This window comes from Crocuta crocuta, unplaced genomic scaffold, assembly GCF_008692635.1.
Source record: "Crocuta crocuta isolate KB4526 unplaced genomic scaffold, BGI_CrCroc_1.0 scaffold11, whole genome shotgun sequence".
In the NCBI taxonomy this organism is placed as follows: domain Eukaryota; kingdom Metazoa; phylum Chordata; class Mammalia; order Carnivora; family Hyaenidae; genus Crocuta; species Crocuta crocuta.
This window is the reverse complement of record NW_027528624.1, coordinates 5,575,563-5,598,489: the sequence shown is the minus strand read 5'-3', so window position 1 is coordinate 5,598,489 and position 22,927 is coordinate 5,575,563. Positions and strand designations below refer to the sequence as shown.

Here is a 22,927-nt window from a genome sequence, read left to right as displayed (position 1 = left end):
TTAGGTTTGCCCTCCAAACGGAACACAAGATGTTCTTACTGATACGTGTGACTTTTGTGTTCTACGAGGTCCCCACAAACACAACCAGCATTCCAAGGGCATCATGCACCCATTCATATACATATCCCACAGAAACGATGATCTCAAGTCCTGGAAACAACTCATGCTGGCAGATTCTATTTTCCTCATTTTACAAAAAGGGAAAGGAGGTTCGCACGTGCTATGTGACTTGTCCGAGGCCACCCTGCTAATGGGCATCCAAGACAGGAGTCAACCCCTGCCCACCTGGCCCAGCACCAGAAGCTTCTGGTACTGCCCCCCTACCCCTCCCCCCCCCCGCCCCTCATGTCTCGGCTTCACCGTCGTCTCGGCAGGAGAGCCGACAGGAGCCAGTGGAGTTTCGCCTGCTTCCCCTCAGCTGGGAACGTGCAGCCAGGCCACGGCGCACACGTCCACGGACGACTGGAGGCACAGCCGGCCTGGAGTCTGGGCCACAAATCCGTGCTGGCAAGTGAGTGAGTCTCAAACACAGAACCCGCGAACGAGGAAGACGGACTAGCCGCTGAAGTCACTGCCCCAATGAGTGCACGTGCGTGCGCACACGCACACACAAGTGAATGTGCACACATGTACACAGCAGGGAACTTCACTCCAGACCACCAGAGTGCGCTCGCCCACTTCCTGGAAAACACCTCCAAGCGGCCATGTCACATATGCCAGGAAAAACGCATTCCCACGTGCTATTTTTAAGGAAGCAGGTGTCCATCTTTATCCCACGACTGGCCGTGCACAAGGAGCACAGGGAAACGTGCTGGGGCTCCGGTAGGAACTACACTCCATCGAGGCAGCGCAGCCGGGTGGCCCGGGTGGGAGCTCACGGGTGGATCTGCTCAGCCATGGCGCTCTCCCAGGCGGGCTCCCCCTCGTGAGCTTTTAGAAGCAAAACCATTCTTTACAGACGCCTCAGGGCCTCAAAGACACTTTTGAACTCGGACTAGACATGCCATGGTGAGCGTCCTCTGCCCTGTGATGTGATCAGAGGTCACCAGCACCGGGCATTCTGTTCAGTTCTAAATCTGAACGATGACTCAAGCACGACCACATGGGTGGGGGGCAGATGAGTTTACACTGGGGCCCCACTCCTGCTCACGGGGCTTCGCTTCAACAGCCAAGTCTCCTTTGATCTGGAAGTCCCAAAATAACCACCCCAGCCCACCGGGTCACGTGCCAGCAGCAGGTGGGGGGAGGACGACACTTCTGGGGAAGGCGGGCTCACCTGATCGTTCCTGTACTTCATCTGGCAAGCCGACGCGTAGCGGTCACAGCCCGGCACCGGGCTCAGGGGCCGACACACGTTGATGTAGTACTTCCGCCACGTGCTGCGCTCGCCGGCGTTGTCCATGGCGTACCAGTTTCCTCCGCGACCCCCCTCGGATTTCGCCAGGCTAAAATTCCAAGCAAAATGCACGCTCTTGATGTTAACACATTTCAGTCTGACAATCCATTTCTAAGTAGGTGAGGACACAGAATGAAAGCCACCTTACCAACCCAACTGTGGAAGTTAGCTCACCGTGACTCATAACACCCACGAGCATCTCAACTTTCACTAAGGTCGGTACTCAGCAGGCCGCGCGGTGCCCACTCCCCCATCCCTCTGTACCGACAGTCCCTGTCTCAAAGCACGACCACGCAGCTACAGACTGAGGTTCTGCCGTGGCACAGAGCAGTGGCGGTCACAAGGGCTACCACACCACTGTTAGAATCCATTCTGTTTAAAGCTCTCCATCTTGGTCCTGCACCCTCACAACTTACTTGACTCCCTATTATCAACTCAGCTACATGCTCAGCAGCAAAGCCTAAGCCAGCAGCTTAGCACTACACTGAGCCTGGGCCAGGGCCAAGGCCAAGGCCAAGGCCTGGCTGACTCTGGCCTCACCTGGAGAGATCGTACTGCTCCAGTGTGGAGGGGTCAGTCACCACACACTCCAGGGGCTCCTCTGGGCAGGCGTAACTAGTGTACCACCGGAAGTTGTAGGTAGAATTGTCTTCCTCCTGAACACAGGACAAGGAGAGAAATGGGATGGCAAAGAGGGTGACGTCAGTCAAGCCAGCATTTACAAAATGGTGGGCATGTTTTGTTGGTAAGAACTATAGGAAAAAGAGTCTGCTCAGCCACGTTTACCTTATTAACATGAAGACTTCCCAGTAATAAACTAAGACGGAAATCTAGCCTCTGCTAAGTGGCACAGAGGAATGGTTTTTGATGCAATTTTGTCCCCAAAACCAACAGGGTGGTGGGCTACCACTGAGGTACACAGCCCACCGAATAAGCAGCTCAGAAAATGAACACTGCCTAGGTACCCTGGCAAATCTAAAAAGATTACTTAAAATCACAGGAGATGATGATTGGGCCAGGACACCAGACTAATAATAGCTCTGCTTCTAAATAAGGGGCCCACAACCGGCCCCTGTGTGCCCATCAGGGGGCCAGACAAGTTAATGGTTCATCCCCAGGAAAGGCCAGAACTCACACTTCACCTGTGGTTGCAGCCTCACCTCCCTCCAGAAAGTCACCAGCCCGGTCCTACCCGTTGTCTTCCTTTCCCCCACCTCGACGGGACTGCGCTCTCTCCCTCCCAGCTCTCCGCGGTGACGGACACCCACGCGCCGCACAGTTCCTACCTGATACTCAGGGAGACCGACGCCAGCATCCCGGTCACAAAGGAAGGTGATGAGCGTAGCTCTCGGCGTATGCTTCTCGTTGTTATAGGGCGTGCCATCCCTGTAGTTCAACTGGATCATCCCGTCGTAATAGGAAAGTTTAGCATTACTCAGTCCCAAGTTCCAGGCTTTGTTATCACTACAACGAGCAGAGCAAACAAACATCTCTCAGAATGGACTCCAGGGCCCGAAGTCTGCAGTGCTGGGATGCTGATGGAAGGGCCACCCCCAGTGGGTGGGGGCAACGCCCAGGCTCCAGGCTGCCCGTCACCACGGTCTACAGCCCCACCCCCACTCCAGGACCCAAGGCCACACTCAGCATGCCTGGTGTGAGTACCACCGCCTCACCGAACCACTACCAAGCTGAGCAGAGTAGCGTGTGTGTAACTATCTCACAAACCAGAACTGCCAGCTACACAGGAGGTATTATGTAAATTCCGAGGGTGCGGCCTGCTCCTCCTCATCTAGGACATTAAGCTAGCATCCTCTGGTTTCTAGGCCAGGGCTTCTCAGTGCTTAATGCTCCTTGCAAAGCAAGAACACACCCATTTCTGAATATTTGTTAGTGCAAGATACCTAAGGCGAGCCCGTAACTAAAAATAGTTATACTTGCCTTTTTGATACTTGACAGGCTCCAGAGCCCGGCTGGCAGGAACTCACAGACACCGCGCCACAAACGTTTATGTAAAAGTCGTATTTCTTGGTCTCAACTTTATAGGCACCATTCTTCTTCGTGAGAGGTGATAAATCAAAGGAAAACCCTAAGGAAGAGTGAAAACGTTGCCAACACTGGACCACAGTCCAGAACAGGGGCTCTGAGTCCACAGCTCCAAAGAAAGTCTTCCCAGAAACCGTCTGATGGCAGAGAAGAGGCTTTCCCCGTCAGGCCCCCATAGCTGCCCTTACGGATACTTCCCCTGGACTTGGATTCACGACCCCCAAGCACCTTTTACTGCATTAACCTAAAAACCCTATTCGAAGCCCCTAAATGCTGGCTGAATAAACAACTAGTGTATTCAAATCTGGATGACCACAACTCAGTGACCTTCTTGAAAAGTCTAATAAGCAAGGTAGGTTTCTGGGCCATTACACTTCTGCAAAAAGCCTTTTCAAACCCAGTTCTTTTCTTGGGATCTTCAAGTTTTGCATCCAGCAAACCCACCTCCATCTACCATGATTTAAGAGGTAGTTTTTTTTTGTTTGTTTGTTTTTTCCACAAACATCCAATTTTCAGAATTTGGGTGAAACAGCATTAACGTAATTCTGAAGCAGGCTATCTCTAAAACTCTCATAGAAAATAAGGAAGAGGCACCTGGGTGGCTCAGTCGGTTGAGTGTCCAACTTCAGCTAAGGTCATGATCTCAGAGTTCATGAGTTCAAGCCCCGCGTCAGGCTGTGTACTGACAGCTCAGAGCCTTGGAGCCTGCTTCAGATTGTGTTTCCCTCTCTCTCTGCCCCTCCCAACTCATGCTCTCTCTCTCTCAAAAATAAACTTGAAAAAAAAAGGAAAGAAAACATTTAAGGAAAAAAACAAAACCTAAGCAGTTCCGGGTGGCACCGAAGTACCAAAGGTTCTGTGCGGGCACACGCACCTGCCTGGGAATCGAAGACCGTGCAGTTCTCGCCCTCTGTCTTGGACAGCACGCAGGCAGCAGCTGTGTGCCACTCAAACTCATAGAAGCAACCACCATCCCCAGACATTCTCAACACCGGAGCACTTTCTAGATCACCTGCCAACGAGGAGGAAGTACGTATCACTAATTGCTCCTAATATAAAAACAGTCCCACAAACACTGTGATTCTGCTTACTTGAGGTTCTGAGGGTAGTCAAACCTACAGAGGCAGAACGAAGCGGGGGCGGAAGGGCTGCTATGGGCTGGGGAAGGGGGTGGGGCATTAGTGTCCACTGGGGACCAAGTTCATTCAGGAAGATAAGAAAGTTCTGGAGACGATGATGCTGATGGCCACACAACACTGAATGTCCTTCGTGCCACTGGACTGTACACTTTAAAAACGTTAAGGGGCGCCCGGGGTGGCTCAGTCAGTTAAGTGTCTGACTTCAGCTCAGGTCATGATCTCACAGCTCGTGAGTTCAAGCCCCACGTCAGGCTCTGTGCTGACAGCTCAGAGCCCTGAGCTTGCTTCGGATTCTGTGCCTCCCTCTCTGCCCCTCCCCGGATCATGCTCTGTGTGTCTCTCTCAAAAAATAAAGGTTAAAAAAAACGAATTTTTTTTTTAACTTTAAGAAACCGAGTTTCACATCACGTGTATCTTACTACAGTTTCTTAAAAACGGTAAATTTCATATTATGTATATTTTACCACATTTAAAAAAAAAAACACTCAAAACCAAAAAATAGTCCTCGCCCTTGACCTTATCCCACAGCTGGGCATTTATCCAAAGAAAATATTTCAGCAGGAGGTGGACAAGGGATATGCAACAGCACAAACACCCACGCTGGAAACATGTTATTAATCCAACAATAGGGAACGTGTTTAAAAATAGTACGACCAAACCATTATCAACGAGGACGTCCCTCAAACTTAGAAATATAAACTGAGACGCAGAAGAGCATTCATAAAATACATGTTTTGAGGAACGTTTTCAGAAAACGCATGAACATATACAGGTTGTGAACCTGTGAAAACAATGTAAGCCTATAAACAAAGGGAAGCGAAGAGGAGCATTGTGTTTAAACAGAGAGCTCACGGACAGCACTTGAGCCCTTGAACCTCTTAACCCCCTTGGAGGAAGTTCAGCAGCCAGCATGGCGGCTCGCTATCAGTCCTCAGGAAGAGGAAGCGGAGCTGGACCCATAACTCATTTGGAAAACTGCAACACTGTCCTGACACCATATGGTTTCTCCATTTCTGGATTGGTTTTGGGTGGGGGTGGGGGACCAAATTCAACAGACCACGTCACCAGAGGCTCCAGAACGTGAGTGCTCAGCACAACCTCCCCTTCCTGGCAGCGGCCTGAGAGAAACGATGAATGCAGGCCCACCTGTGGCAAAATCCACGCAAAGGTTTCACCTTTTCCCTTTCTTAAAAAATGTTTTACCTGGCTTGCACACAAGTGTTATGTTCGTTGTTATCTTCTTACGGCCGCAATCATCGCCGTCTGAATACGAGAGTTGAATGTTTCCTTTCTCTTTTGTGGGAGAAGAAATAAATTTGCCCAGATTTTTAAATCCATTCTTATCTGGAAAAAAGAAAGGTGGGTAAAAAAAACAGGAGACGTGATTTAAAATGATAATGATACAGATGGAGAGTTATAAAAACATCAGCTAGGAACCCACAGGCGTGCTGTGGTCGGCTCCCCAACTGCGTAGCCTGCCCCCGTGGTCGGTGGGTTTTTTTCGAGTGACAGGTTTGGCCAGGTGATGGCAGCCACACTGGGGACAGCAAGGCCACCTCCGGGCTGAGCAGGAAAAGTGCAGTAACAATGCACAGCGTCCCCAGGGGAGCAGGTGAGGCAGACAGCAAGAGTTCGTGTCACACCACCCCAGGAGGGAACACCGTTCCTCCACATTCAGGGCCTCGGCTCCCCTGACACACACAGCCTCTTGGAAGAACAGCCAAGAGACGAGAGTTTGTCCCATGACCAAGCGGAGACCAAATGAACCTGTTCGGCAAGCCTGGCAGGGGACTGCTTCATTCTTGGTTCAGCTGACTGACTAGGAAGCACCGAAAGCGTCCCTCGTCCTTCTTAAACAGTGGCATGGGCACACCTGGACCTGCTCCCGAAGACACGTCACCCATTCTGGAAGCTGGCGGAATTCCAGAACCCGACCTGAGTTCACAGCTCCTTATCTAGGGCTGGTGACAGATGGTGATCACTCTCCCTGCCTCTCACCTACGAGGGCAGCCGTCAGTGACAGCCAGCGTGCCGAACACCTGTGCCACACGGAGAAGTCTCACCTCCGGAAAGCCACGGGACGAGCAGAGCTACTGCAGGAACCCTCCGGGACACCAGTACTGGCATGTGAAGAGTACGGCAACAGCCCACTCGCCTTAAGCCCTAACTTACTAACAATTACAGGCAGTCAATCTGTTACAAAAACACAAAAACGGGAAAAAACCCCTCAAAATCTGTTTTACGCAAGTACTGGCAAGGTTATTCCTCACGCTGCAAAGTGAGGAGATAATCAAGTAATTCCCAGCGTGGTTCCTTCCGTCCCCAGTTAGGTGTCAGCTAACATCAGGAGGCTCTGGCCAACAGGAGGACGCGGAAGTGCTGCGGCTTCTAGAGCACAGCCAGCAGCCACCTGCGTCGGAATCAGCAACTTCTTTTTCTTTCCCGTCCTGCGCACGCTGAACCCAGAGAGATTTACATAAACCACAGGAAGATTTCCTAACCCGCTCCAAACTGGATGCGCCCCGGCCGAGCCCCACACGCCTGAAGGGGACACCACGACCGCCCCGCCCCAGCACGCTCGCCCACAGANCCGCACACTCACCCACAGAGCCCAGGCACCCCTGCCACACACACACCCACATAGCACACAGCCCAGCCCCCACACTCACACCCCCACCGCACACTCACCCAGAGCACACGGCCCGCCACCCCACTGCACACTCACCCACAGAGCACACGGCCCACCCCCACAACCGCACACTCACCCACAGAGCACACGGCCCATGGCCCTCNCCCCCGCCGCACACTCACCCACAGAGCACACGGCCCGCCCCCCCGCCGCACACTCACCCACAGAGCACACGGCCGCATCTTCAGGACAGCCCCTTGCCTGGCCTTCCTGCAGCACTCTGTGGCAGATGTTAATAAAGAAGTGCTTCTTTTCTGTTTCCCTCTGGCTGCCATCCACGGCTTCCCAATTCTGTTCCGGTTCTGTGATTAAAAAAAAAAAAAAATCTGCTTTTGGCCAAAGGCAATGATTATTTCTGTGAGTCACCCCATAAATGGTGATTAAGCCAAAGGAAAAGGCCAAAGCTCACCGGGCACGCGGTTGAGGAACCTCAGGCACTCAGGTTTCCGGAGGCGGGCAGACAGAAGGCACAGATTCACCGAGATAACGAGGCTCTCACTTAATGTGACCGAAACAAGGCATGCCCCACACCTCCCCAGAATCGCGCGCTCCACAGGGGTAGGCAGAGTGTGAAATCAGGAACGGAAACGCAAATCAGGACGGCAGCCCGTGCCTTGGGAGGCAGAACGCCACACCACGGGTAACATGCCCTCCCCCGACCCCCAGAAAGTCTCCCATGCCAGCAGAGCGAGCGTGGGGCTGGCTTGGTTTCTGGAAGACAACAGGACGCAGCGGTCCCTGAGCTCACACAGCTCGTGAAGCAGTCCTGTCCGAGCAGGATCGGGACTGCACGGAAGGTCAAGGGAGCACGCATGACCGCTACGAGGAGGACCACATTGGAAGGCGTCCCCAGAACAGACCCCAAAGCGATGAAGGAGAGCTGCGAGTGACGGGCATGCGGACACAGGGGTTCGCAGGGGGAAGCCCCCCGCCTGTTGGAAGGAACACTGATACTCTGAAGCGCCATGCGCACTGTCGACCATCCAGAAGAACCCACGGACAGGGGTGCCTGGGTGGCTCAGTCGGTTAAGTGTCCGACTTCGGCTCAGGTCATGATCTCACAGTTCGTGGGTTCGAGCCCCACGTTGGGCTCTGTGCTGCCAGCTAGCACAGAGCCTGGAGCCTACTTCAGATTCTGTATCTCCTTCCCTCTCTGACCCTCCCCTGCTCACACTCTCTCAGAAATAAATAAAACATTGAAAAAATTAAAAAAAAAAAAAAGAACCCATGGACAGCCACACAAACACAAATGACAAGGACAAGGGAGTGTGTGGGCTGACAAGCCGGAAGACGGAGGCCAGTTTGGAGCCGGCAAGGAAGGAGTTCAGGGAAGGAGCCAATCCTGGGGGGTCTGCGCGAGCCCTGCAGAAGTCCCCGTGTCCCAGCAGCGCCCGTGCGGTGGCACACGCTGGGGGACTGAGTGCATGTACCTGTGCGTCCCTCACAGGCCCCCGGGCCCGTGGGCGTCCTGCACACAACCACAAGACCAAACAAGGGGTCTGACAGACGCACTCAGTCTAGCGTCACACCAGTGAGGCCCGAGGAGGCAGGCGAGTCGCTCACGTACACACAGAGCAATGCTCGCTCTCCACCGCACAAAGCCAGTCTCTTCACGAACACACGCGCACCAGAGCTTCCCCATGGCACCCTTCCCAGCCTAACGGGTGCCGAGCTACCAACGCACAGAGAACGTCTGCTTCCGAGGCAGCGCACCACCGCTGAACATTTATAGACGTCTCATGTTCAGAAAGCAGCTCTCCAACACTCCACCGGAGAGGAATTCCTTTTTCTAATATTATACTGTCCTCGCCAGATGGGGATTCAGAACACATGAGTCATCGCTCCAACCGCACGGGCGATTCTGTGACGTCGGGCGGGTGTTATCTCTATGCTGTTCACTCCTACGACACCTACAATGTCGGTCACACTAAAAATGTCCCAGCTGCATTCAGTCTCCCTGATGGGAACCCCAGTTTTTAGCCCTCAGTCTGCCGGGCCTCAGAGAGGTTCGAAGGCCTGGGGCAGGGGTCATGTCCGCCACGCTTGCTCCTGTGCTCCAGGACCCTGTCTGGAACCTGCCACATAACCAACGCTCAACACCACCTGCTGAGCAGACCTGTACACCCACCGTGGCTGTCTTTAAGGTGACACCAGGCCTCGATGACAAAGCTCATCACGCTTGGTGTGTGCAACAGGGCAAGAGCCACAGCACCCGAAGGCCCCCGCCCCCTTCCATGAGCATATGGGGGTGGGTGCAGATTGCTGACACCGCTTTAGAGACAGGAAAGCACGGTCAAAGCACAGTGGACTCCAGCTCCACCGGGTTCACACACGGTGTGCAAGCCCACGGGCCCGACAGACCGGGTACAAGGTACACACTGCCTCCCTGAAGGCTGTTGTAAGACTTTAAATTCTGCTTTTTTTCCCCAGAAAGCTGTAACTGACACAGAGACCTGTACTCGTCCTGCACACACAACACAGTGACCCGGCACATGTACCTGCTAAGAGTGCATCACCGCGCTGCGTTTACGCCCAGCACCACGCAGACACGGACGCGTGCATGTGTGGCGACAACTTTCAACAGCTGCTTACTTAACAAGAATTGAAATCTAAAATAAAAGACTTTCTAATCACTAAGCACAAGGCCTGGTCCTTGGCAGTTCTGACTCAATTCTCACAACTAGAAGATCAAGGCCAACCTCGAGCTGAGATCGTTGCCCCCTCATTCATTCAGTGTCACGTCTAACAATTTGTACCGTGGCATGAGAAGGGGGGAGAGGTCGGGATGCAATTAGGTGACGGTTAAGGAAAACGGTAAGAGCCCTTCCGAATGCACTCACGGGGGAAGAGCTGAGAGAACGCTCCCGCCAGCCTGCGGACTGGCCTCCACGGAGCACAGGAGCCCTACCTGAGTGCCGAGCCAAAGCCGACAGGTCATAGCGCTTCTTGTCTTCAGTGACGCTGCAGAGGAGGTCCTCCTTCTCCTTGATGCAGGCGTACTTAGTGTCCCACGTGAAGAAGTAGGTGCAGTCTACCTCCCCGGTGAAGACAGGGTCTCCTCTCCCGTCATTACCTGTGCCATTGGAGAAGGAAGGAAAGCTACTCCATGATGTGACCAAAACCCAAGGATGTCAGCCAACAGGACACCAGTGCCAGCTGGGCGGTTAAACTCGAGTCCCAAAGCTCAGACGCGAGAGGCGCCGGAGATCAGAGAGGCATCTCTGAAGTTTCAACCATCAACCCCTCCATAGCAGGTGTGTGCCCCTCCGTCTTGCTAAGATGGTGTCAGTGGGCCATAAGGCTGTTACAACACATTCACCAAGGGCGGGAAAGGAATGCTGACGAGGACTGGGTGGACAGGGCTTGCTGCACACGGGCTGCACTCAGCCCCCCGCAGGCTCACGGGCATCCTCTGGGCTCCATGAGCCCCAGGGCTTCTGATGCGATTTCGGGCAAGGGGAGCTCCCTGTGATCCAGCCCTAAACTGAAAGAGTCACAATGGACAACGGCGCCCACGGAAATGTGTGAGGTCTACGTAGCCTCAGAGCTCAGAGGCACGCCCCCAGACGCCCCAGCATCGTCGGCCCTCAGGCCCCCATCACGTGCACAGGCCTCTGCTGCCCTACCCTACCCTACCCGGCCCTCTGCTCCCCACCGCTCCAGGGAGCCCCGACAGGTCGGCTCCAGCCTGAAAGCCAGCTCTCCGTGGGCCACTTCCCTGAGCCACGTAGCCTGGGATTCGGTGAACCTTGGGGATTTCCCCCTCACTAGAAATACTATCCCCTCGCCCTTCCAGGCTGGTGGACCGCTGGCACAGCGCTCTGTTTTCCAGCCCTCGATAGTTTAATAATCTTCCTCGATAGTTTAATAATCTTCCTCTGGACCTGCTACATGATGTGTCTTTCTTGAGGTTTAGTGCCCTGAAGTGCACAATGTTCTAAAGGAAAGGGAAATAATATTTTGTGCCAAGGGCAAATCATGTTTTGATTACAATTTTTCTTGAATCTTTAATATTATAAACATTACAATTATAATACCAGCAAGAGCAGCTAACCTGTACCGAGCACAACCTGAGCCAGGCGCTGAGCATCTACGTGCTACCCACAGGAGTGGGGGTAGGGAGGCTGCAGGAAACAGGCTCTGGGTTAGGTACTTGATACATACATTGGCATATTTAATCGTAAAACCCTGTGGCACAGGTACGGTTGTGGCCCCGTTTCTACAGGTTAAGGGGCGGCTACATAATTTGCTGATGGTTTCATAGCTAGAGAGCAGAGGAGCCAGGATTCAAACCCAGACAGTCTGGCCCCAGAGCCAGGCACATAACCGTAACTACAAGGCAATACTTCTCTATACTCCTGTGGGGTTTTTTTTTCTTTTCTTTTAAATGCACATACTTCACCCCATTCTTTGGGAGCAGCAGCACTCCTGGCTTCCCATTTGACAAGGAGCCCAGCCCCCTAGTCGGCACCGCTGTGCCCTCCCTCCACTGCGCTGCCCCCCCCAGCAGTGAAACTCATCTGCCTCTTCACCCCACCCACACGACTGACGCACAGCTTTCTCCTACGGGATTCGTATTTCACTATCTGGAAAAGATCCGTGTTTCCCACAAGCTTGAAGTATTCGCCGCGTTTCTCTTGTACCAGGTGAGTTTATGAGTCATTAAATGACACTAGGAAGGGCTCTCCACTATCCACCCCTGCTCCAGGCCGGTTCTGCATCTGAAACTTACTAATAATGAGAGAGAGTCGGTTTTAAACAACCACTGGTGTGCATCGTACCTATGTTCTTATTAACTACTCAGTGGACTGCAGAAGAACAGTGAGCTGCAACTCCCCAGCTCAAGGGAAAGCAGATTTCTGCAGTGGAACCAGGTTGTTCTCTGCCTGCAGCACCATTTCACATCATACCATCGCAAGGACAAGGCTACCCACTCACCAAACTGGCTTAATTCTCCTCCTAGGTGCACAGCTAAGCTTCACGTCCCAGCCTCCTTGCTTCTGGGGTCGAGCCATGTCACTTAGTTCTGGCCCGTAAAAAATGCTGTTCCCCTTCTGAAGAGTCCCTCGAGGCCACGTGCACAGACAACGACAACCACATGGGAGACACAAGATGACCACGTGGAGCAGAGCCCCACCCCCAGCCCCTCCAATGACCTGCACTGAACTAAAGAAAATAGACCTCTACTGTAAAGAATCAGTTAAATTTACGAGTAGCTCTGTATCACCTATTCCAAGATATAGCTCTTCAAAAAAAAAAAATGATTTCATGTCCTTATCTGACAAGGTCACAGATAATAAGGACCACATTGCAGCAAACCAGACGTAAGTTACTAAAATAAATGGTTGTGTGTGTGTGTGTACACACAGATATAAGCTGAAACAGTAAATTTATGCACCTTTGTGTCTTAAAACTGTATAAACCCTAGATTCATGAGCATAAATAGTTCTTGGAGACCTCAGTTAAACTATAAACCACATTACATTATGTAACCAATTAACACCCATTCACGTGCAAAAACGACATTCCATTTATCCAAATAAAATCCACCAAGGAGTTTTTCTCAGAAAACTCTACATTTAAATTTGAACAAAGCAATAATGAAAGAACTGTAGAGTTTGAAGAGCTGAATCACAGAGCTGGAAGGAACTGTAAATACTTTATAATCCACCTCCAGTAGGAGAACAGAGTCAAAACCCCTCACAAATCATCTGGCATCCCCGCTGCCGTCTGGGCTTCCTGCCACTCGCCTAACCAACACAGCCTTGTAAGACACTGAGTTTGGGGCATCAGGGCGTCTCTGTCACTCCTGTCTGGTCTGATAAAGGCTCTGAGGTCATGCAAAGTGATGGCGGTGGCTGCCACGTTAGGATCCACCAGCGACGGGCAAAGCAAATTTGGCAAAACGTTAGCAACCGTTCGGTAAGGAGTGGCGAGTGTATGAGTTTACATTACAGTGTTCTTTCTACTTGCATGTTTGGAAATGCAGAGGACACAAGAGGAAACGATGCCCGTTAGTACTCTCTTCGAGCCCTGGCTCCCTGGGGCGCCGGTGCTCCGGCACATGTGCTCCTCAGTGGCTCCAGACTTCGTGCCCTTCTCAATATCCTCCTCACCCGCTGGGATCTTTTTAGATCCCTACTCTGCCCTTCCGGCATGCCGAAATGAGATCAGCGCGCACGCGAAGATCTCAGCCAAGTCATTTATAAAAAGCCCAGAACAGAACAAGGTCGGAGGGAGGCTGGGACCACAGGAGGGGCCCTCCCGCAGGCCTGGGGACACCGAGTCAGAAACAGGGCGCATCTCCAGGCGCTGGGACACAGAGTAAGAAGGGCTAGACCTCAGAGACAGGTCGGAAAAGCCTGGAAAAGGAAAAGATGATGGAAGAAAGTTGGGAATCTGAGGAGGGCAGGGGGGTATTCAAACCACATGGGAGATGCACCCACAGGCCACGCGCAAACCAGGCTCATCCTCCCCCAACCTCCAGCCCTTGGGATTCCACGCTGACCTCCAGAGAAAACCCACGTCCTCTGCAGGACATGCAAGCTTCATACGCTCATTTCTAGGGTCGTCTGTAGCCATGTTCTGAGTTGGCAGCTCTGACCTTGCTCACACTTGCCCACACCCGAGCCTCTGTGTGAGCTGCTCCCTCTCCCTCTGGTCCCACGGCCACCCCACTTCTGTGCCCGGCTGACCCCTCCCACGCACCCTGCAGGGCTCACCGGGCAGTGCCCCCTCTTCCCCTAATCGCCTGGGTGCTCACAGCTGCCTGTACCCCAGGCCGCTCCTCATGGAGGTCGCAGGCGCAGGGCGTGCCTGTGGCCCCGGCCCAGCCAGCAGCCTGGGCAGCGTGCTCGCTCCCGCTGCCCCTCTGGCGTCAAAGCCTGGCAAGGGTGTGGCCGTCACAGTACCGTAGGCCCCATGAGGTCTAGATAAATGATAAGGACAAAACGTGTGTTGAACAAATCCACTTGAATGTGGGTGTTATCTAAAGGGCCGGCAAAGAGAGTCCCGGGCGAGGCCAAGGTGCACGGGAAGACAGCAGGGTTCATGGCAAAGGGGACGTGGGAGTCACACTGATTTGAAACCTTCCCATCGGCTCTCACCGGGCTCCCTCTCTGCCTGCGCCCAAGGTGGCCTGTGAGAGCACAGGGCCAGTCACAGCCTCGCCAAACCGTTGCGGACACGAGCTTCTGGAGCATGGCTTACACGGGGCGCAAGCTGCCCCTCCCAGAGCCCCTGCCGAACCACACAGGAACCTGCCTCATGACCGACGGTCAAAACTGCCATAGAAACACACGAAACAAACAGAACAGAGAGCCAGAAAGACCCTCGGGGGCAGAGCAGCCTCTCCAGCTTCCACGGCTGCACAGCTGACTGGGGCCAGGCCAGCTCCAGAAGGGGGAGGGGGCTCAGTCTGCCCGTGTGCAACGGACAGGACAGCTCTCCAGCAGTGATGGCACCCCTCACCTCTCTACGGATGCAAACTGTGCCCAAGATCTCCAAAATACAGACAGTAGAGGGGCGCCTCAGTGGCTCAGTCGGTTAAGCGTCTGACTTCAGGCTCGGGTCATGATCTCCCAGTTTGTGAGCTGGAGCCTCACATCAGTCTTGCTGCTGCCAGCACAGAGCGCGCCTTGGATCCTCTGTCCCCTTTTCTCTCTGCCCCTCCCTTGTGCATTCTCTTTCAAAAATAAAAACATTTTGGGGGGCGCCTGGGTGATTCAGTTGGTTGAGCATCTGACTTCAACTCAAATCATGATCTCGCAGTTTGTGAGTTCATGCCCCGCATCGGGCTCGCTGCTGTCAGCACCCATTTCAGATCCTCTGTCCCCCTCTCTCTGCCCCTCCCCAGCTTGGGAATGCGCGCTCTCTTGAGCGCACGCTCGCTCGCTCTCTCTCTCTCAAAAATAAACATTTTTAAAAAATAATAACACTTTAATTTTTAAAAAACATACAGATAACAGCACAGCTTTTAGAAACACCAGTGCCCCTGTGACTTCAAGAAAGCTCATCCTAACTGCTCAGAAAAAGCACACGCTCTGTTTAAACTTGCCCTGTGACCTCCCGCGATCCCCACATCGAGCCTCCACCACAGAGCCATTATTTGCATAAAGGGTTGTTTTGAAGCTTCATTACGAAGAGAAGAGCCCTCTGGGACCCCCCCCTCCAGGGGGGTAGTGAGCAAAGCCACCCCGCCAGACCTGCACACGCTTTAGTGTGAGGCAGCATTCAGGGCAGAAACGCCTTCCCAGCAAGCCCCATGCTGGGCCCATTCCCAAAACAAACAGAGAGCAAAGGAAAATGGAAACAGGATGTGTGTCGCTGGCGGGCTGGGATGGAAGGGGCACCCCTACCCCCTCCAGCAGCAAAACCCAGTCTGTGGACCAGAGGGGGTCACGTCCGAAGGGGAACATCCGACTGGCCGGCTCAGCACACGGCTCCCAGGAACACACGTGTCCCCAGCACTACAAAGAGCAGGCACGACCCCCCACCACACACACACACGCCCTGCCCCCACCGTCGCCACTCACTTGCAGTTTTATTGCACTCAAAGTTTATGACGGTCATCCGCTGGAAGCCCGAGCTGCACTCGTCACCTCCAGAATATATCAAGGTGAGGTCTCCATCCGAGTACCTAGATGTTTGCGATAAACACACACAGGTCTGGTAGAACCAAGAAAGAAATCTGAGCCGTTACACATCTCCACGTGAAGCCTTTTGCACACCATCAACAAATCAGTCCTGACACACAACAGCCCGCGCTCCGGCCAGCTGGGGAAAACCTCCAGAGGAAATGAGTTCCAAATGTACGGGCCTGTCCTCCTACTACAAAGTGATAGCTGGCTGGAAGAAGGCGCTGAGGGCTTTGCCATGAGCATGAAAACCCTTCTGCTCTTGTTCTGCGTTCTGTATGAAACAAATAAGGCCCAAGAAGAGCAGCACACAGTTTCTCTAGCAACTGCATGACACAATCTCACCTGAGGGACCCTCGGCCACACCTCCTTGCAGAGAGCTGCGTTTTCAAAACGCTTTCATGACGGTGACTACCAAGTTAAGGGCCGCGGGAAGTGCACGGTGTGCATTTTCTTAGTTGTTTCAGACCTTTATGCAAATGCTAACGGCATTTCAGGTTCTCAAACTGCCAAAGAAAACTCAGAAACGTGCGTTGTAAGATATAAAGGCCAGAGCAACGGTAACCTGATTAAGCGCCTTTCCGGCAGGGTGGTTCCTTGCAAACAGCAGATGCTAAATGGAACGGCATTAATGGAAACAGCCTCATTGGAAAGCGAGGGCCGCTGACAAATAGCTGTTCTCCTGAGTCAAATGGGCCCGTGTGTACTTTATGGAAAAGGGAAGGAGGAAGCAGATAAGGCGAGAGTGCCAGGTTTCACGAGAGGAGACACAATGCACTTGAAAATGACATGAAGGCTGTTTACACACCGGAGGGTCTGATTCTGGTATTTTCCTGCTACTTTGACTTGATTGGATGCGAACTTTTTCACTTGGCACACGGCGGCTTCTTTGTTACTACAGAAAGGCAAGTTGACTTCTCCACAGACGTTCAAGTAGAACATATATTCCTTCCCGTCGGAAGTGTAGTAAGAGGAAGATGAAGCTAAAGGAAGGGGAGGAGAGCGGAAGGGACGCTGTTATGTGCACAGCTGCTAGAAAGCGGGGGGCTCCCCACACAAGCCTGCGCCCCTGCCTCACGCACCCACCCCAGCGGCAGAGGCTGCCCGGCCCCTCGGCTCACAGGCGCCTCACCTCTGTCATGTCGAAGGGGCTGGAGGTCGACGGTGATGTCATGCTGCTCGCTGCTCAGGGAACACGTCCTACTTTCCAGATAATCTCTGTGGCACGCATACTCAGTGACCCACTCAACTTCGTAGCGGCAATTGGATTTTGCTGTGAGCTTGGGAATGGTGCCCTATGGGGAGCGGTTTGAAAGGAGCAAGATTAACATTTCTACGTGTTGATTTTCTATGCTTCTGACACACCCAAAGATATGTTACATTATTGGGTTTTTACACTTTTCTGTTAATGTGTCTGAATAGTTCCATCCCTTGGCGAAGAACAACTCTACCTGCAACCTTTCTGGTCTCTTTCAGAGCCATGCTCAAGGTCACCCGATAGCCATGACCCCCACAGGCAGCTGTGCCTGAGGACGGCATGCAGCCTGTCCCTCCTCTCGATCGGAGCTGAAAGGAGCTGGCCAGATGAGCCCCCGAGTTGAATGGAAACCACCGTGCATGTGCGTGTCTGGGGAGACAGTCCTAACCCTTCCCTGAGGTCATCAAAATCTCGGGCACACCTCACCTGTCCCCGGGGAAGGGCCGGGGCATCACCATCCCCTCTCCCCAAAACCAGAGCTCTGCCACACTGCAGGCCAAGGGCTGCTTTCCCAAGTATGAGCTCAGCCGCGCATCTTTGGTGTGATGGGGAAGGACGCTATGCTCCACCCCACGACCGTTTCCCAAGCCCCTGCAGCGTGCCAGGCACCGCACAAAGGGCCGAGGCTACACACACAGGCCACAACTCCATCAGCTGTGGAGAGCCATAAGTCCAGTTCTGTCCATCTAACTCGAAACCAAGGCTTCAACCGCCAGGCCTGGGGAAGCTGGACATTCGTGACAGGGTACGGAGGGCTAACCAAAGGTGGACACAAAAGGCCCCCACATGCAAGGTTTGCACATCGGACACGTGCAGAGAGGGCCAATCCATGGAGACAGAAAGTAGACTAGCAACTGCCGGGTGGGATGGGGAGGGATGGGGACTGACCACTCCCGGGCCCAGGCTTTCTTCTGGGGTGACGGAGATGTTCTCACATTCCACTGTGCCAGAGACTGCACAATTGTTAATGTGCTACGAGCTGTTACGCTGTCCTTGAAACAGGCGTATTTTACACTATGTAAACTCAGTAAAGCTTTTTTTTTTAAAAGATCCATATGACAGGGTGAACATTTACTAAAAGTCCAGCTCCTAGGAGCATTCCATGAGCCTGCGTAAACACTTAGAGACCTTCAAATGTGAAGGTGTCAAATGTCACCCAGCTCTGTGCTAGAAATGGACTCTCCCTCCACTAATAACTGGCCTCCTTTCCTAACGCCACGAAGTGCCTCGTATCTTACGGAGAAGAAAGGAGGGACATTCCCAATTCCCTTCGTTATGGTAGCGGGAACTATTTCTCAGTGAAAATACCAGCAGGAAAGGGAAACACGAAGACCCCGGCCAGCTTAGAACGTCTCGTCGGGCCTGAAAGATTTCACCTCAAATGGAAGGCGTACGCAAATATCGCCCAACGTTCACCTCTAGAACTAGCGTCGGCGGCCGGACGGTCTGGTCTTTACTAAGCGGACACCACGTGGCCCTGGAAGTCTGGGGACACAAACTGGAAAGCTGGCCCGGACTCCAATGTTGTCTCCATATCCCACACACACAAAATGGGCTGGCTGCCAGCCCGAAACCAGACCGAATTCCATGTTCGTTTGTGGGGCAGGGGGGAGCACGGTTCCCTCACAAAAGAATTCAGCTCCTCCCCCTTCATTCTATTATGAGGAGACAGAAATAAATGAGAGGAAAGCCCTACCCTTCCTCCCCGGGGACCGCCTCCCTTCCATCCGCACCGCACCTGCCAGGACACTTGAAGAGCCACGGACACGTGCGACACCGCCGCGCATGGGCCCCAGGACAGGCAGACGCAGGCCCTACCTGCAGGGAGTTTACAACTGTGTCGGCACTGAGGCCCGGAGGACGGGGTCAGCGACCGCCTGTGAGTGGGGGAGGAGGGGACAGAACGCTGCACTGTGAGCCCGGAGGAATAAGAACCTTCCTTCTGGCCACAATTCTCCTACCCCATACGCGACACTCGAGCCTCTGGCCTGCACAGCATCTGTTCTCATGTCTTAACTATGTTTCTCTAAACCAATTAGCTATTTCTACCTGGTCTCAGCCTAACAAATAATAGCAGGGAAATCACAGGTTTGAGACTATACACATGGCTTTTCAAATGCTCGTTCCAATCGGCGTTACTAAGTAAATTTTAAAAATCTCTCCACGAACCTCTTAAAATCACTTCACGCAAACTCGAACAACACACCTCCCTACATCAACACGCCATCCTACGTCGAGGTATGTAGAGGCCCCTCCCGGTTGTCGAGAAAAAGCGAGCACTGAGCTGCTATACCCAGAGATTCTTGCACATGCAGGAAAGTCTGTCTCCGGAAGCACGACTTCCCGGCTCACCGTCTCCTGCCCCCAGGCCCACCGCCCCGGCTCACCCCGGGATGTGCTCGCTCAGCCGGCCCCCGCTGCTGGGAAGCCCTCCTGAGGCAAGCCACTCACCTCTCTGCGCTCCGACGGGCAGACAAACGTGATCGTCACTGCCGGGCTATGACCATCGCAGAAGTCTAGCTCCCCGGCGTCCTCTTTCACGTAACTCAGGACAAGCCTGAATGACACACATTCAGAAAAGACGGTTGTAAATGTATGAATTAGATCCATATTAATCTGCTTCCCTGAGCATTCGGCACACTCCTCTGCGGGAGGGGGAAAAGAAGACACGCTGAAATGTGAAGGAAGCCGCAGTGCAAAATAACTCCAATCTCCCGTCTAAAATCCTGTTTTACTTAAGTAAACTTCAGTGAATACTATTCTCTTCTTACAAATAAATAAAACGACCGTGACATGTAAATTTAAATATTGAGAAAAGCCGGCTGAGTAAGACAAACACAAGAGGAGTATAAACGATCTGAGAAAACAAAACAAACACAGCAGAGCGGCTGGCGCGTCCCTGTCCACAGGGCTGGCGAGCACTGCTTCTCTCCACAGCAGCTGGTGAGAGTCAGCCAGGGTCTCTCCTCCAACCCCTGGAAAGAGCCGAGTGTCCCAGCCACCCCGCCCCCCCACGACCAGGGGCCACCGGGCTGTGTGCTGGCCTCCCCGCGGGATGTGTCCGCGGTGCCCCGGGGTGACGGTCACAGAACATCCAAGAACGGGTGACCTTCCTCCTCTTCTCTGGAGACAAGCTCCAGCTTTCCCTCAAAGCCCACGTTCTGCAAAATCCCCTCCCTGCGTGAGGAGTCACCCACTTGTCACTTAAGACGATGGGAGGGCTGAACCGTGTCCCCCTAAAATCCGTTTGCTGAAGCCCTAATGCCCCAGGGCCTTGGCACGTGGCTGTATTGGAAGACAGGGTGACTTAGTGAAAAGGAGGCCACAGGGGATGCTAATTAGATACGACTGCGGTATCGGAAGGAAAGACTGGGCCACGGACACGAAGAGGAATGACCAGGTGAGGACACAGGGAGAAGGGGGCCGTCTCCGTGTCTCAGAAGAAACCAGGCCTCCTAGCACCTTGGGCCTGCAGCCTCCAGAACTGAAAGGAAAGTAGTTTCCGTGGCGGAAGCCAGCCGCTGGGCCTCCGTCATGGCAGCCCTGGCAAACCAATACAGACACACGTACGGAAACCTCCCGACCGTTCTTAAAGTCAAGTCACGCTCCAGTGTTTTCTGTGGACAGAAGCACCCGCCCTGACACACCACCGGTTCTATCCTGCAACAGCCATGATGAGGCATCTAGCAAAGGCCCCTGGAAGCTAAGATGTGATCTAAGCCGTGGCCACGTGGGACACACTGGGGAAAAGCCTCTCTCTGCTAATTCGAGGTGACAAAAGCAGTAGAAGCCCACGTGCAGAAAGCACAGCTTCTTACAAGAAACAAACCACCCCCCACGGGAACGAGAGTGCCGGCCGTGCCCCGGTCAGGAAGCAAGCTCTACTCCCTTCAAGGACACCAGCAAACCGCCCCTCTGGAGAATGAGGACTGTGGGCACAAAACCAACTTCACGAGTGACATGACATGAAAACACCAGACTATCGGAAAGCACGTTAAGGCAGGGGTTATTTCATGGATGGAATACACATATGGATGTGGGCTGCATCGTGATACACATTTTTAATGGCCATAAAGACACACGATCGGAAAATCAGCAAGCAAAGCAGCCTACGTGACATGCGGCAACAACCAATGACTTCCTAAGCCTACATGAAGCAGCAATCTTGCAGGCACTTGCTGAGGGTTACAGGCACCAAGAGCGCACTCACCTGTCCTTGCTCATGAGCTTCAGGCCCTCCTTGGGCTGGCCGACATCAAACACCTGGTCCCCCCTCACCAGGCAGGCAGCGGCGCCAGGGGGACAGCCACGCAACTGTGGACTCAAGTCCCGCAGGGAGTCTGTAAAACACCACACAGGACGCTGAACCAGGCTGTGCGCCAGGACCGATAATCACGCTTAACCTTAGGTACTGAGTCCCTTTAAAAAAAAAGTTATCATATTTTTGAAAGCCCTGAAGTAACACAAAGTAGTAGGCGTTTGGCAACCAAAAAGAGCTAGGACAGACCGAACCCCATCCTGAGACTGTGCGCACGCCAGTGACCACTATGGACGTGTGGAGTGAGAACAGCATCTCCTGCCCCACAGGGCTGCCGGGAAGGGCAGGGAAGGTGTTCACGCTTCACCTGGCAGGGAAGGGGTGCCCGAGACACAGGGACTGTTGGGTAATCTGTACTTAAGGAACACGCCCCCCTCTTTCCTGAAGATACACCAGCTTCAGCACCATCCCTCCTCCAAGCTACACACCACCCAGAAAATGCAGGCACTCCATGGATCAGTGGGAAGATGAGGGCATTCATGCAAAGAACCTGCAGACAGTTCTGGGTTCAAATCATAGACCCACCGCTTGCTGTTTCTGTAACTTTGTTCTGATCACACAACTGACTGCAGGAGCATCTCCCACAGATCTGGGGAGGATTAAAGAAAAGAACGCCCTGATGTACAAGAACACTGCCCAGACCTCAGCGGCCACTAAGGCACCACTTCACATTCCCCGCCGCAGGCATCTCACACAGCATTGGGTTTACATGCTTACCTCATACGTGCCACCTGACTATAAGCTCCATCCAGGGCTGGGACTCAGTGCCCAGCACAGGACAGGGATTCAAAAAGTATTTCCCCCACAAAGGAGTAAATAAGGCCCAGCCTGGTCTTTAACTAAAGCCTGATCGATCAGAGAGGGATGGTTGTCCTTTTTTCTCCACTTGGACAGGAGGCGGCACCAGATGACGAAAAGGTAAGCGAATCGTTAGGCTGTACCGTGAGACTTGGCGAGGGGACAGTTTTAGTCCACGTCAGGGCCCCGGGGTGCCGCGGGCTCCCTGCCCACCCCGCGTCAGCAGACCAACCGGTCTCCTGAAGGCAGGATGGGAGGCAGGTGGCCTGAGGGTGCAGAGTCAGGCACACAGCAGCAACGCTACAGCTGCTCATGAGGTTTTCAGGGTCACTGTCAAACAAGGTTTGAGGCCCACGGCAACTTCCTGGGGACAGACGGTATCTGGACAATAACTGGTAGATCATTTTTTTCCTAATTTTTAAATTTTAAATTTAAAAGAATTATTGTGAGTCAAAGTCACTGAAGGTCAATTCAAACTGCCAGTAATCAAAAAGAAAAAACCAAACTTTCAGGGTGCCTGGTGGCTCAGTTAAGCGTTCGACTCTCGATCTCAGCTCAGGTCTTGGTCTCGGGGTCATGAGTTCAAGGCCCCACAGCCAGTGTGGAGCCTACTTTATTAAAAAAAAAAAAAAAAAAAAAAAAAAAAAAAA

General features: G+C 53.2%; 1 protein-coding gene across 1 annotated transcript in view; it reads right to left on the bottom strand.

Moving 5' to 3' along the window:
- Positions 1-22,927, bottom strand: part of IGF2R (insulin like growth factor 2 receptor) — an 83,642-nt gene that overhangs the window by 40,154 nt on the left and 20,561 nt on the right. Inside the window, exons 7-19 of the mRNA XM_077755076.1 lie at positions 21,372-21,501; positions 19,613-19,718; positions 17,036-17,198; positions 16,712-16,886; positions 15,802-15,905; positions 10,176-10,340; positions 7,429-7,569; positions 5,782-5,922; positions 4,314-4,451; positions 3,335-3,482; positions 2,683-2,860; positions 1,937-2,052; positions 1,277-1,445 (exon numbers count right to left, since the gene is read on the bottom strand). Of these exons, the coding sequence (XP_077611202.1) occupies positions 1,277-1,445; positions 1,937-2,052; positions 2,683-2,860; positions 3,335-3,482; positions 4,314-4,451; positions 5,782-5,922; positions 7,429-7,569; positions 10,176-10,340; positions 15,802-15,905; positions 16,712-16,886; positions 17,036-17,198; positions 19,613-19,718; positions 21,372-21,501 (1,874 nt within the window). The remainder of the gene's footprint in view (positions 1-1,276; positions 1,446-1,936; positions 2,053-2,682; positions 2,861-3,334; positions 3,483-4,313; positions 4,452-5,781; positions 5,923-7,428; positions 7,570-10,175; positions 10,341-15,801; positions 15,906-16,711; positions 16,887-17,035; positions 17,199-19,612; positions 19,719-21,371; positions 21,502-22,927) is intronic.